At 34.8% G+C, this 11,063-nt stretch overlaps 1 protein-coding gene across 9 annotated transcripts; it reads left to right on the top strand.

The window, feature by feature from the left end:
• Nucleotides 1–289: 289 nt before the first annotated feature.
• Nucleotides 290–10,698, top strand: LOC137824150 (phosphatidylinositol/phosphatidylcholine transfer protein SFH9). Of its 9 annotated transcripts, none has more exons than XM_068629620.1 (16): nucleotides 290–744; nucleotides 1,447–1,491; nucleotides 1,613–1,907; nucleotides 2,428–2,527; nucleotides 2,777–3,043; nucleotides 3,132–3,209; nucleotides 3,691–3,792; nucleotides 3,864–3,913; nucleotides 4,008–4,107; nucleotides 4,189–4,278; nucleotides 4,388–4,480; nucleotides 8,394–8,478; nucleotides 8,962–9,347; nucleotides 9,442–9,516; nucleotides 10,137–10,313; nucleotides 10,409–10,698. In XM_068629620.1, the coding sequence occupies exons 2-15, from the start codon at nucleotides 1,485–1,487 to the stop codon at nucleotides 10,185–10,187; spliced, it is 1,779 nt and encodes a 592-aa protein (XP_068485721.1). In that variant the 5' UTR covers nucleotides 290–744; nucleotides 1,447–1,484; the 3' UTR covers nucleotides 10,188–10,313; nucleotides 10,409–10,698. The 9 variants fall into 9 exon arrangements, with proteins under 9 accessions (XP_068485721.1, XP_068485720.1, XP_068485719.1 ...); XM_068629619.1 differs by having other exon boundaries at nucleotides 306–744; nucleotides 1,419–1,491; XM_068629618.1 differs by having other exon boundaries at nucleotides 338–744; nucleotides 1,576–1,907.
• The last annotated feature ends 365 nt before the right edge of the window (nucleotides 10,699–11,063 follow it).

Genomic DNA, 11,063 nt, shown 5'->3' with positions numbered 1-11,063 from the left:
ACTTTTTTTTTTAATTTCTTTGTTTTATTCTTTTTTTCTCAACCAAATATATGGAAATGATTCTCAAACAAGTTGAAAAGTCTAGAATCACTTAAAAAAAATGCTAGCAAGACACTTTTTTTCTAAACAGGCATTCTCTCATTTGTTAAACAATATTGAAATTTACACATTTTGATTTTTCCAAGTTCTCATAAACCAGACTCTGTCCCAATTTTATGATTTTTAATGAATAATAAAAAATATATCCACAAAAGTTATGGCATATGGAGTGCGTTAGAAAAGCACGTTTGCGCTGGGAGTGCAAAGGACAAAAAGCTTTTCACTTCTTTATTTTTGTATTCTAGAACCAATAGCACCCGATCGCACCCCACTCCGCCTCCGTTAACTAACGGCTCTGTTTTGGAGTCCCCGCTTCCAGAATTCCACCAACAAACAAACCAAACAGCCGTCGTTAGCGCGTAGTAGCAGAACAGAAGCGGCCGTTGCACGCCACTGCTAACGCTTTTGATAACGACGTGCCTCTCTCTTTGTTTCCTCGTTTGTTCCAACGTTTCTCTCTCTCTTTCTCTCTCTGCGTGTCTCTGTCTGCGGCTTTCGTACGGATTTCGGTACAACGAGAAAGAGGGGGGCGCCATTTTTCGATCTTGCAAAGAGAAAGCGATATTCGCGTCTCTCATTTTTACCTATATTACTAGTGTTGTTGTTATTTATCGTCGTGTCTGAAGCGACGCCGTTTCGAATCGGGTACGTGTCTGGAGTGCAATGTGGTTCTTTTCTACCTTAGGATCGGAAATCCGCGCCCTTGGATTGATCTGTGATTTTCGGTTCTGACTTTTTTTTACGATATTTTTGATCCGGCTCGGTTGTGGAATTTCGGCGTGTTTTTTTATTGGTTTTGATCTGTTTACATTCGATTCTCTCGAAATTGTGTTTGTTGTTGTGAAATGTAGGTCATTTTCTTTCTTGGTTGGGTGGGGTGTAATGCTGTTTTTCTCTAGCTTATTGATTGATCTATGGTTTTGGGCATGTTTGTTCGTTTGTGGAACTGATTCTGCTGAACGATCGCGTTGTTTTGTGAATTTCTTCCAGTGTTAGCCTTTACTGTCGGAAAGTTCTAGATTCTGTAGAGTTTGTTGTAATGTCGTTCTCTGTTCTACTTCCTGCTTTTTTCATGACGGAGGGGTTATCTGGGTAATGGCGTAATCCAATTTCAGTCTTGTGTGGAAGCGGGTTTAGTTCGTTGATTGATCTGGGTTCTTGAATTAGTTTTTTTTTTTCTGTATGGATTTTGTTCCCTAATTATCCCAGATGAATAAATTTATTATTTTGTGGTTTTTATACACGAATTCTTGATCAATTTTGTAATGTCTTAGCTGATGAGTGCTCCTGATCCTGGTTTGCATCTGTTGTTATTAAAGGTGGTTCTTGTTTTTTCCCCTGGTGCAGAGGCAATCTAAGTACAAATTATTTGTGTCTTGAATAGAATGCCAGGTACATAGCCCTAGTCCGTTATGGCACTGAGATGTTGATTTTTGTGAACATATCTTAGTTATTCTGGTTGTTTTTGGACTGTAGTTTTGAGTCTAACTATTGATGTCCATGGATTTTGAAGAAGTATTGGCTCAAGAAGATGAGAGGTGTAGAAGTTTTGAGCCTGAAACTTCCGAGGATGAGTGGCGGAAGTCTCGAGCTAGATCTCTTAGGAGAAAAGCAATGACTGCTTCAACAAGACTCACTTATAGTCTCAGGAAGCGTAATACACGTGTTGCAGATAGTGAGTTTGCTTCAATTTTCATAGAAGATGTCCGTGATGCTAATGAGGAAAAAGCTGTGAATTCATTTCGTCAGGTGCTACTTACAAGGGATCTGCTTCCAGATTCCCATGATGATTATCATACAATGCTGAGGTAAATGAATGTGTCTAACAAGTTTCTTTTCTATTGAGTATGCTATTTCTCTTTTGACTGCTTTGTTTTATTGCTTTAGACTGCGAAATAAACGTATATTATTGTCTATTTTGTTCATAACCTGTTGAATGTTGATTCATTTGCCATAGAGGTGCAGTTTCTAATTTAACTTATTGGGGAATATTAGTTGTGCAAAGATGCAACCAGAAGCATCTTATCTGGAGTGACATTTTGTAGCTTCTTCCTCAATAATTGACATGATGCTTTCTTTGAAGTGTTCTTCCACTTTTAAAGATAGATCCAGATGTTTGAGTTGTTAATATTCATTGCAGAGAAGGCAAGGCATTAGTTAAAGGATCATTTATCCTAATTGCATTCTTTCATGTTTGGAACCTTTTTTTTTTCTGGAGAAAATTAAGATATCTTGTTTAAGTTCTTTGCTATACAAGTTTTTGTATTAAAGAAATATCTTTTGAGGTCCAATGCACTAAAAAAGGCAGCTGATGTTTTCATGCTGCAGGTTTCTGAAGGCCAGAAAGTTTGACACTGATAAAACAGTCCAGATGTGGGATGCTATGCTCCATTGGAGGAAGGAGTATGGAGTAGATTCTATTTTAAAGGTAAACTTTGATAGTTGGTTGTTTTCCTTTTACTTATTAAAGAATTCATTGTGTACTTATTGGGACCCAATTATTGAAGGATATCAACTTAGTTTTCATTAACAGCCATCCATAGCTTGTAAATCTAGTGAAGAGAAATCCTGTGCATATCCCTTTTGGAAGATTTTCCCAATATGATTTCCTTGATCTCAAGAATTACTTCAATCTTCCCATTACTGAATGAACAGTATTGTGATGAATAATATGTAGGACTTCGTATATAAGGAGTATGAAGAGGTTCAGTGTTATTATCCTCATGGTTACCATGGTGTGGACAAAGAGGGCCGGCCGGTTTATATTGAAAGACTTGGCCAAGTTGAACCCAGCAAGTTGATGAGTGTCACGACAGTAGATCGATTTTTAAAGTATCATGTTCAGGGTTTTGAGAAAATGTTTAAAGAGAAATTCCCAGCATGTTCTATTGCAGCAAAGAGGCATATAGATAAAACAACAACTATACTTGATGTGCAAGGCCTGGTAAATTCTATGTTTACAGCAACATATCTGATTAACCAAAATAGCATTATGCTGATGTCAAAAATTTAATACATGGTATATTTTACAGAATTGGGTGAGCTTTGGCAAAGTTGCACATGATCTTGTTATGCGCATGCAAAAAATTGATGGTGATAACTACCCTGAGGTAACTAAATATTGTAGAAACTTAAATTTAACAAATAATAGTTTATTGGCTTCCTTTTATTTTATTTTTTGCATTAAAACATGAACGGGACAAAGAAACAAAGAAAAAAACTGATTTGGAGGGAAATAATGCAAAAACACCCATAGGCACATGGATCTAATTAGTTATGTTTCACCTTCCTCTGTCTTGAATAGCTTGCCCATTTTTCCTCTCCATTTACATGCATATATGTTCACATGGGTGCATGCTTGTGCATGAGCTCAAGCACATAGATTTCACAATGGAACCCGAATTAGGGATACAGACTGCAATTGTGCTTATTGAACCCACAATGCCCATCCCTAACCTACTTCCTACTAATACAATAATAATACATAAATCATACTATATGCTCTGTAACCCTCACTGCAAAAAATAAATTGCTGTTAGTAATTTGGCTATACAGTCATTTTTCACTTCTGAATTTGGTCCTTTTTTGCAGACATTAAACCAGATGTTCATTGTTAATGCTGGTAGTGGGTTCAAGCTACTATGGAATACAGCAAAAGGTTTTCTTGATCCAAGGACCACGGCCAAAATACATGTATATATCTATTTTTCTTTGTATGTTTTTCTCTTTAGATAGATACAAACATTAGTATTTTGATTCTACAGGTTTTAGGCAACAAGTTTCAGAGCAGATTGTTAGAGGTTATAGACTCAAGGTTTGTATTTAAGTTTGTACTGTTCCAGTTAATTGTTTCTATGTCTAATAATGCATATAATGTGAAGCATTCCCTTGCTGTCTTCTATCAACAGCCAACTTCCAGATTTCCTTGGTGGCAGTTGTTCGTGCCCAAATGATGGAGGGTGTATTAGATCTAATAGAGGGCCTTGGAATGATCCTGACATTTGGAAAGTACGACATTATTAGGATTTCCACATTTGTATGAAATCACATGTAAGAATTATTGCCCAATAATACTTTTTCTATTTTCAGATATTGCATTCTAGAGAAGCAATGAAGTTGACAAAGTTTGGAAGTTCGTCTATTGCTAATGAGGTAGATGTGAAGTCATATGCCCGCAAGGTAACACAAATTTAGTTCCAATACAGTATATTATGGTACAATTCACAAGTTTTTTTCATATTCATTTGCATGCTGTAAAGCTTTTTTACACATGATTGTTTCTTCATAGGTTACAAGCTCTGAAATATCTGAAACTGTATCAGCATCAGCAGCAAGATTGAGTCCCTCAGCTTTAGTACAATCTGTTCCTTCTGGTGATAAAGTGAGTTGACTTTATATCTTTGTTTTTTTTTTTTTTTATCTTCATATTTTTTATGTTTGAGTTTCAAATCTTTAGGATTTTTTCTTATCTCCCAAACAAGAATCTTTACTGATTACTCATTTTATAAATACCATTTTTGAAAGTATTTTGCTCATCATATGATTTACGCTGTGACTTAGAGTTGACGATAATTTGGAATCTTAAGTTTGCTACTATCTAATCCTGTTGATTGGAGCCATAGACTAATCCAATATGAATATTTTCTTACACTACTTAAGAGTATCTGATATCTTTACTTAATGTGTGCTAGTTGTTTACATTTTGAGGTAAACTGCAAGTATATATCATCTTTGCAAAGACTAGAGCAAATAGGTTCGTGGTCAATACTAGTTTCTTTAGTATCAACTGTTATCTTTTTATAAATGTGCCTTGCTTGGATCACTTTTTGTAGGCGGAAATTATGGGTTAGAGACTATTTATTACTTTTAGTGTAAAACAAAGCACTTATAATTAACCAAAGGCATCAATAATTATATTTTCCAACTGTTTGGCATACAACGGAGATTATGATTCTCTTGTTATCTCTGATAAGTTTATGAACGTCATTTAATTTTACCAATTTTTCTATATTTTATTTGTTTGCATACAACTTAATTTTCATGCATACATAATTATATATATGCATACATAATTATATATATGTGTATATATATATATATCATCATCATATATTTCAACTGCTATGCAACTTTGGCTATTTGCCATGATGCTATCCGCAATATGACATGACAGATTTTTCGATTTCTGCTATTTTTGTGACGCAATTGATGACACACTATGAAGTAAACTCCCAGTAGAAATCTGGTTGATGCTAGCTCAGTTTTCTCGAAAAACTATTTTAAAATTTGAAAAATGAAAAATTCGATGTACATCAAAATGTTGTCTTTGTGGTTTTCTATAGATCTCTTAATTGCTTGTTGGAAATGCACTACACTAGTTTTAAATGCAAAGGTCATTTTGATTCAAGTTAGTGGTCCTTTATTGTTATATGATAGTAGGTCATCTGTAAGTTACACTGTAAATCCTCATTGAGGTTAACAACATGTCGTAAGTGTAAAATATGATAAACCTCCTCTCTCTAAATTTACATTTACAACAAAGTAAATAAAAAAATCTAGAATCTAGTCACAGGTATTTAATCCCAAAATTAGAAAGAACTGCAGTGTATACCTACCTGCATCTATTCATTCACCTTGATCTAAAATTTTACTAGTGTCAATTTCTTACCCTGATTGTATGGCCAAGGATTGCAGTGGTAACTCCTAGCTTATATTAGTGAAACCAATGAAGAGAACTGATTCAAAACAGAAGGAATTCTACTACTATAGCTGTACTCTGTATTTACATGTTTATCTACATGTACATGTATACACCTTGTGTCAGCTTTTGATCACAACAAGAAGAATTCCATCTTGGTGCTAGCAAAATTATGGTTGAGGATGTCAAAACTGTAGTATATGAAGGTATTGGATTTAGGAAAAACTCGAAATGAATACAAAAAATAGAGAACAAATTAGAGAACTTGATTCCCCTCTCTTAGGTTCTCATATTTATAATGACATTTGAAGTTCAAATACAATGAAATGAATGAGAGGAAAGAGAAAAGAACTTGGTTGTATGGCCAAGGAATGAAGTGGTAACTCCAAGCTTATATTAGTGAAACCAATGAAGACAACTGATCCAAAACAGAAGGAATTCTACTACTATAGCTGTAGTCTGTATTTACCTGTTATCTACGTGTTCATGTATATTTATATGTATACACCTTGGGTTAACTTTTGATCATAACAAGAAGAATTCCATCTTGGTGCTACCAAAATTATTGTTGAGGATGTCAAAACTGTAGTATATGCATATTTCTTTAGACAACAACTTTTTCAAAATAAAATGACAATCGATTTTTACGTGTTTAGTCCTCTCATGGAACACTAGATTAGAAGCAATGTGGAGAGAAGCTTGGTTATCACAATACATCTTCATTTGTTGAACCTCACAGAAATCTAGTTTTTGAAGGGACTGTTTTACTCATACAAGCTCACAAGTCAGAGAAGCCATTGTCCTATAGCTTGCTTTAGTGGACAACTACATTTTGTTTCTTATTTTTCTTAGAGATAAAATTTCCTCTAGTGAATACACAATATCCTATAGTAGAGCGTCTAACCATGGGAGAACCTGCCCAATCAGCTTCATAATATCCAAAGATTTGGGTATTCCCTTTACTTTCATAAAATAGACAATGTCTTGGAACCTTTTTGAGTTACCTTAGAATAAGGAAGACAACATTCCAATAATCAGTACAAGGATTCTGCATTAACTGACTTACAACACCAATTGCAAAAAAAAATTTGGTCTATTAATGGTAAGATTAATAAGTTTTCCAACTAGTCTTCTATATCTTTCAGGATTAGAGAAAAATTCTCCCTATTCTACCATTAATTTCTGATTTGGATCTAGAAGAAAATCCACTTGTATACAATCAATTGTACATGTCCCTTTTAGGATGTCTAGAGCATATTTCTTTTGATTACAACACCTTCCTTTGATTGGGCTACTTCAATACCTAAAATTATTTTTGACTTCCAAGATCCTTGGTTTGAAAATGATTGCATAGGTGTTCCTTTAATTGAGATATTATAGTAGCATCATTTCCTGTAATGACTATATCATCAAGATACACTATTAAATACACACATTTTTCTAGGGAATGTATGACAATAGAAAACAGAATGATCTGACTCACTGCTTCAGTCCAAAGGTTTGAACAATGCGGTTAAACTTTCCTAACCAAGCCCATTGAAATTGCTTGAGCCTACACAAAGAGCAATGCAATTTACAAACCAGACTAAACTCCCTTGAGCAGCAAACCCAAGAGGTTGCTCCATGTAGACATCTTCTTCAAGATTGCCATGCAAAAAAAATTCTTAATATCCCACGCGATCCTCCGGGATTGCACTTTTCTGGTGATCGCAGATCGGAGGCAAGGACATAAATCGTAAATCGTACGATCTTACGATGAAAATCGCGATTTTGATTACCTTGCCAATGACTACCATGGTAAGGAAAAGTCTGGCAGTAATAATTTGGCCACTCGAAAGAAATTATCAATGTAGTCAAACCCATTCTGAGGCAATCAATTCACCATTAAGTCTAACTTTAATGGAATAGACCTAACTACAACCAATTGTCTTCTTTCTAGATGGCAGATGAACTAACTCTCATGCACCATTATATTCAAGGGTTTGCATTTCACCAATCATGGCTTGTCGCCATCCAGGATGATCAAGCGTCTCTTTTACATTTTTAGGAATGATAATAGAAGATAAAGAGGAAACAAAAGAACAATAGGAAGGAGACAAACAATGATAGCTTAAAAACTTGTAAATAGGATGAGGATTGCATGTAGAACGAGTACCTTTGTGAATGACAATAGGCCAACTAGAATCCTCATTATCAGGAGCTGTAATGGTCAAGGACTTGATGAAGAGGACTTATTATGTGGTATTGGACTAGTCATTTGAGTCTGGGTGATGGCCAAGATGAACTAGGCTGATGAGAGGAATCAGTGCTTGCTTACTTACAGGTTTAGCTTTCAAGCTTGCTCTGGAAACGTTGAAACAACTTTATTTTGATTAGTTTCACCATGAAGCTTTAAGGTAAAGAAAACTTACAAGAACTAAGTTGGTCACCAATCACTTCCATAAACCCATATATCTCTTATAAATGCTCTCTAGAATATATCTTTTTGGAACTTTTCTGTTTCTCCTTTTGTGTGAATATAGTCTTTATCTTTAATTTTTTTTGTCTAAACTTTAGGTTATCTGCAACTCATATATGATATGGAACCGTATTTCAGAAAACAATGAGAGACTGTGCACCTGGTGAAAACCTACTCGAGCCAGTTAATGCTGCCGGAGAAGTTGGGGATGTTGATTCAACAAGTACGTGATTCCTTATGTCTTTCTAATTAGGGGGTTTCATCCTTTTTCTGGATAAATGTTAGAGGATGAACTTTTGTTATGGCTTATAAATGGTGATAATAGAACTTGCTACATAACCTGTGAACAATCTTTGTTTAGATGCTCCACTTGAGCTGAGGAAAGGAGATATGTTAATTTGTTAGGAAAATGAATTCACTTGGTCCACTCTTAACCAAGTTACATCACACAATCAAAAGGCCAGGATGTTATTGTAGTTCCTACGGCAGTCTGTTTTAAAACAGGATGGATATTTATTGGTTTGTTTTTCTCAATGCCAGATTCTTTGCTTGAATTTTTAGTATATATGTGTAGTTAAATATTATTTGTCGAAAGGTTTATCTCACAGCTTTATTACTAGTTTGAGCACACTTAATTTTGTTTTCTTTTCTAGTAAGGAGAATTTCTTATCTTTATACTAATTGTAAAAAATGATGCATCTGATAGGTGATTCAAGCAACAATTATCTCAGAAGACTACCACAGAAACCACTACTTCCCTATATTACAAGTATTTTGGCTCAAATAACAGTGAAACTGTTAACTTGTATTTATGTAATACTTGCGGCATTGGGGAGATTGTTTTCGGTTCACTCTGTAGACAACCAACCAAGAAACCATGGGAGAACCCAAACAGCACAATCCAATTGCCAGGAACTTTTAATTAGTCCGGCAATGAAAGAGCCACTTTGGCAGAGGTTGCAGAATTTAGAGGCGGTGGTTACTGAGATGGCCAATAAACCTAAAACAATTCCTCCTGAAAAAGAGGATATTCTTCAAGAATCATTAAGTCGTATAAAATGTATAGAATATGACTTGCAAAAAACAAAGAAGGTAGTGCCAGTCTCCTACCCATTATACCTATCACAGAAAGTCATTTTTCTGAGAATTTACATTTGTGTTGATTGAGTTTGCTGCTTCATGTCAGGCCCTGCTAGCAACTGCTTCAAAGCAAGTTGAACTTGCTGAATCATTGGAAAACTTAAAGGAGGGTAGATTTGATGTAAGTTGCTATTGGCCCTCGCGTTCAATTTGGTAATTTAGCATAGAAATTTAATGGACTGTCTTATAATGATGCTTTGATCTGAGTACATACCTTTCAGCTCATCTGATGCAGAGTTTAATTTGGAAGATTTTCTCATATATACATTTCTAATGAGTGAGTCATATAAACTAGTGTAATCAAGGTTGTTCTTTAGAGTCGCACTCACGATAACTCCCTTTAATATCCTATCGTCCTTATAGCAATTACGTAAGTTGTTAAATCAAATAATTGGGCCTTCAAAGTATATCGGACAAGTAAAATGTTATTTTAATAGGAAACTATTACCAGGTAATTGCGACTGCACGTATCCAAAAGTAAGGCTACATTATCCACCGCCATTATATGCTCTGGATTTTACTTTGAGCTGAGGTCCTTCCTCAATTTGAGCTGTGCACACTCTGCGTTACAGTTCAATATATTACTCAATCGGAGTTGTTGTGTACATCCTTTGTATTGTTTTAATGCATTATTCTCTAGAGAAAGTGTTGATGGGTTTTGGTGATAATTTTTTTCCTGCTATTACTTGAGTTTAATGCTTGTATACAGTATATATACATATAACTTTTTCCTTATTACAGGGGTCAAACTCATGTTGGCCAAAAAATAGAAGTTATGGCCCAGGAAGATGAGTATCCCTTTTTCCAGCATCTGTTTGCAGGGGTTGCTAGTCCATTGTTTTTATACTCTACAGCTGAATTTCTACCAGATCTACATTTCCATTGGCTTATGTAAAACAACTGCTCTCATTCTCATAGGTGACTTTCCTTGTATTTATGTTATAAACACAATATTATAGTCTCAGTTTCCCTGACAGAAACAGTGGTATCTTGTGATATTCATTTCTTTTCAGGTTTGAGGAATGGGCCATGGGGAGATAGCCCAATGATGTATAGAAGGCATGAAGAAATTTTTATGAGGATTCTGGACTCGAATTATTCCTTTCTAATGTATAACTGAGTGTGTTGTTAACCACATTTATTTTCATATTGGCTTTTCTGTACAGAGGACATAGATACAAAAATGTGCTATTCAATTTCGGATGTATTTTAGTACCAATTGCATATATACAGAAGAAACATTTTCTGTAATACGTTGTAACAAATAGCAAGAGGCTTAACAGTAAATTTTGGATTTTTACTAGAGGCTGTGCTTTCCCCTGATATCCGTAGTTTTGGATGATTTTCATTACTCTGGTTTTCGGAGAATCTGGTAGAATCAATTGAATAGTCAACAGTCGAGTGCTTTACTATATATATTAGAAATAAATAAATGAAAATCTGTAAATCTTTTAATGATCAAACTACTGAAATTGATTCAATAGAACATTTGGAAATGTACCAGGTTCTTAGTTTGGTTATCCTTAGTGTGTTAGTTATTTAAGAGCTCTTAATTCGCCTATGCCGGTCTTTAATTACTTGAAATATTTAATTATTTGCGTTAAATAATGAATATTTATGCATTAAATAGTCTTTAATTGACATTTATAATAGGGCAGGGAAGAATTC

The sequence above is a fragment of the Phaseolus vulgaris genome, chromosome 8 (assembly GCF_000499845.2).
Source record: "Phaseolus vulgaris cultivar G19833 chromosome 8, P. vulgaris v2.0, whole genome shotgun sequence".
NCBI lineage: Eukaryota > Viridiplantae > Streptophyta > Magnoliopsida > Fabales > Fabaceae > Phaseolus > Phaseolus vulgaris.
Note: the sequence above shows the minus strand (reverse complement) of the source record. Positions and strands in the feature narration are given on the sequence as shown.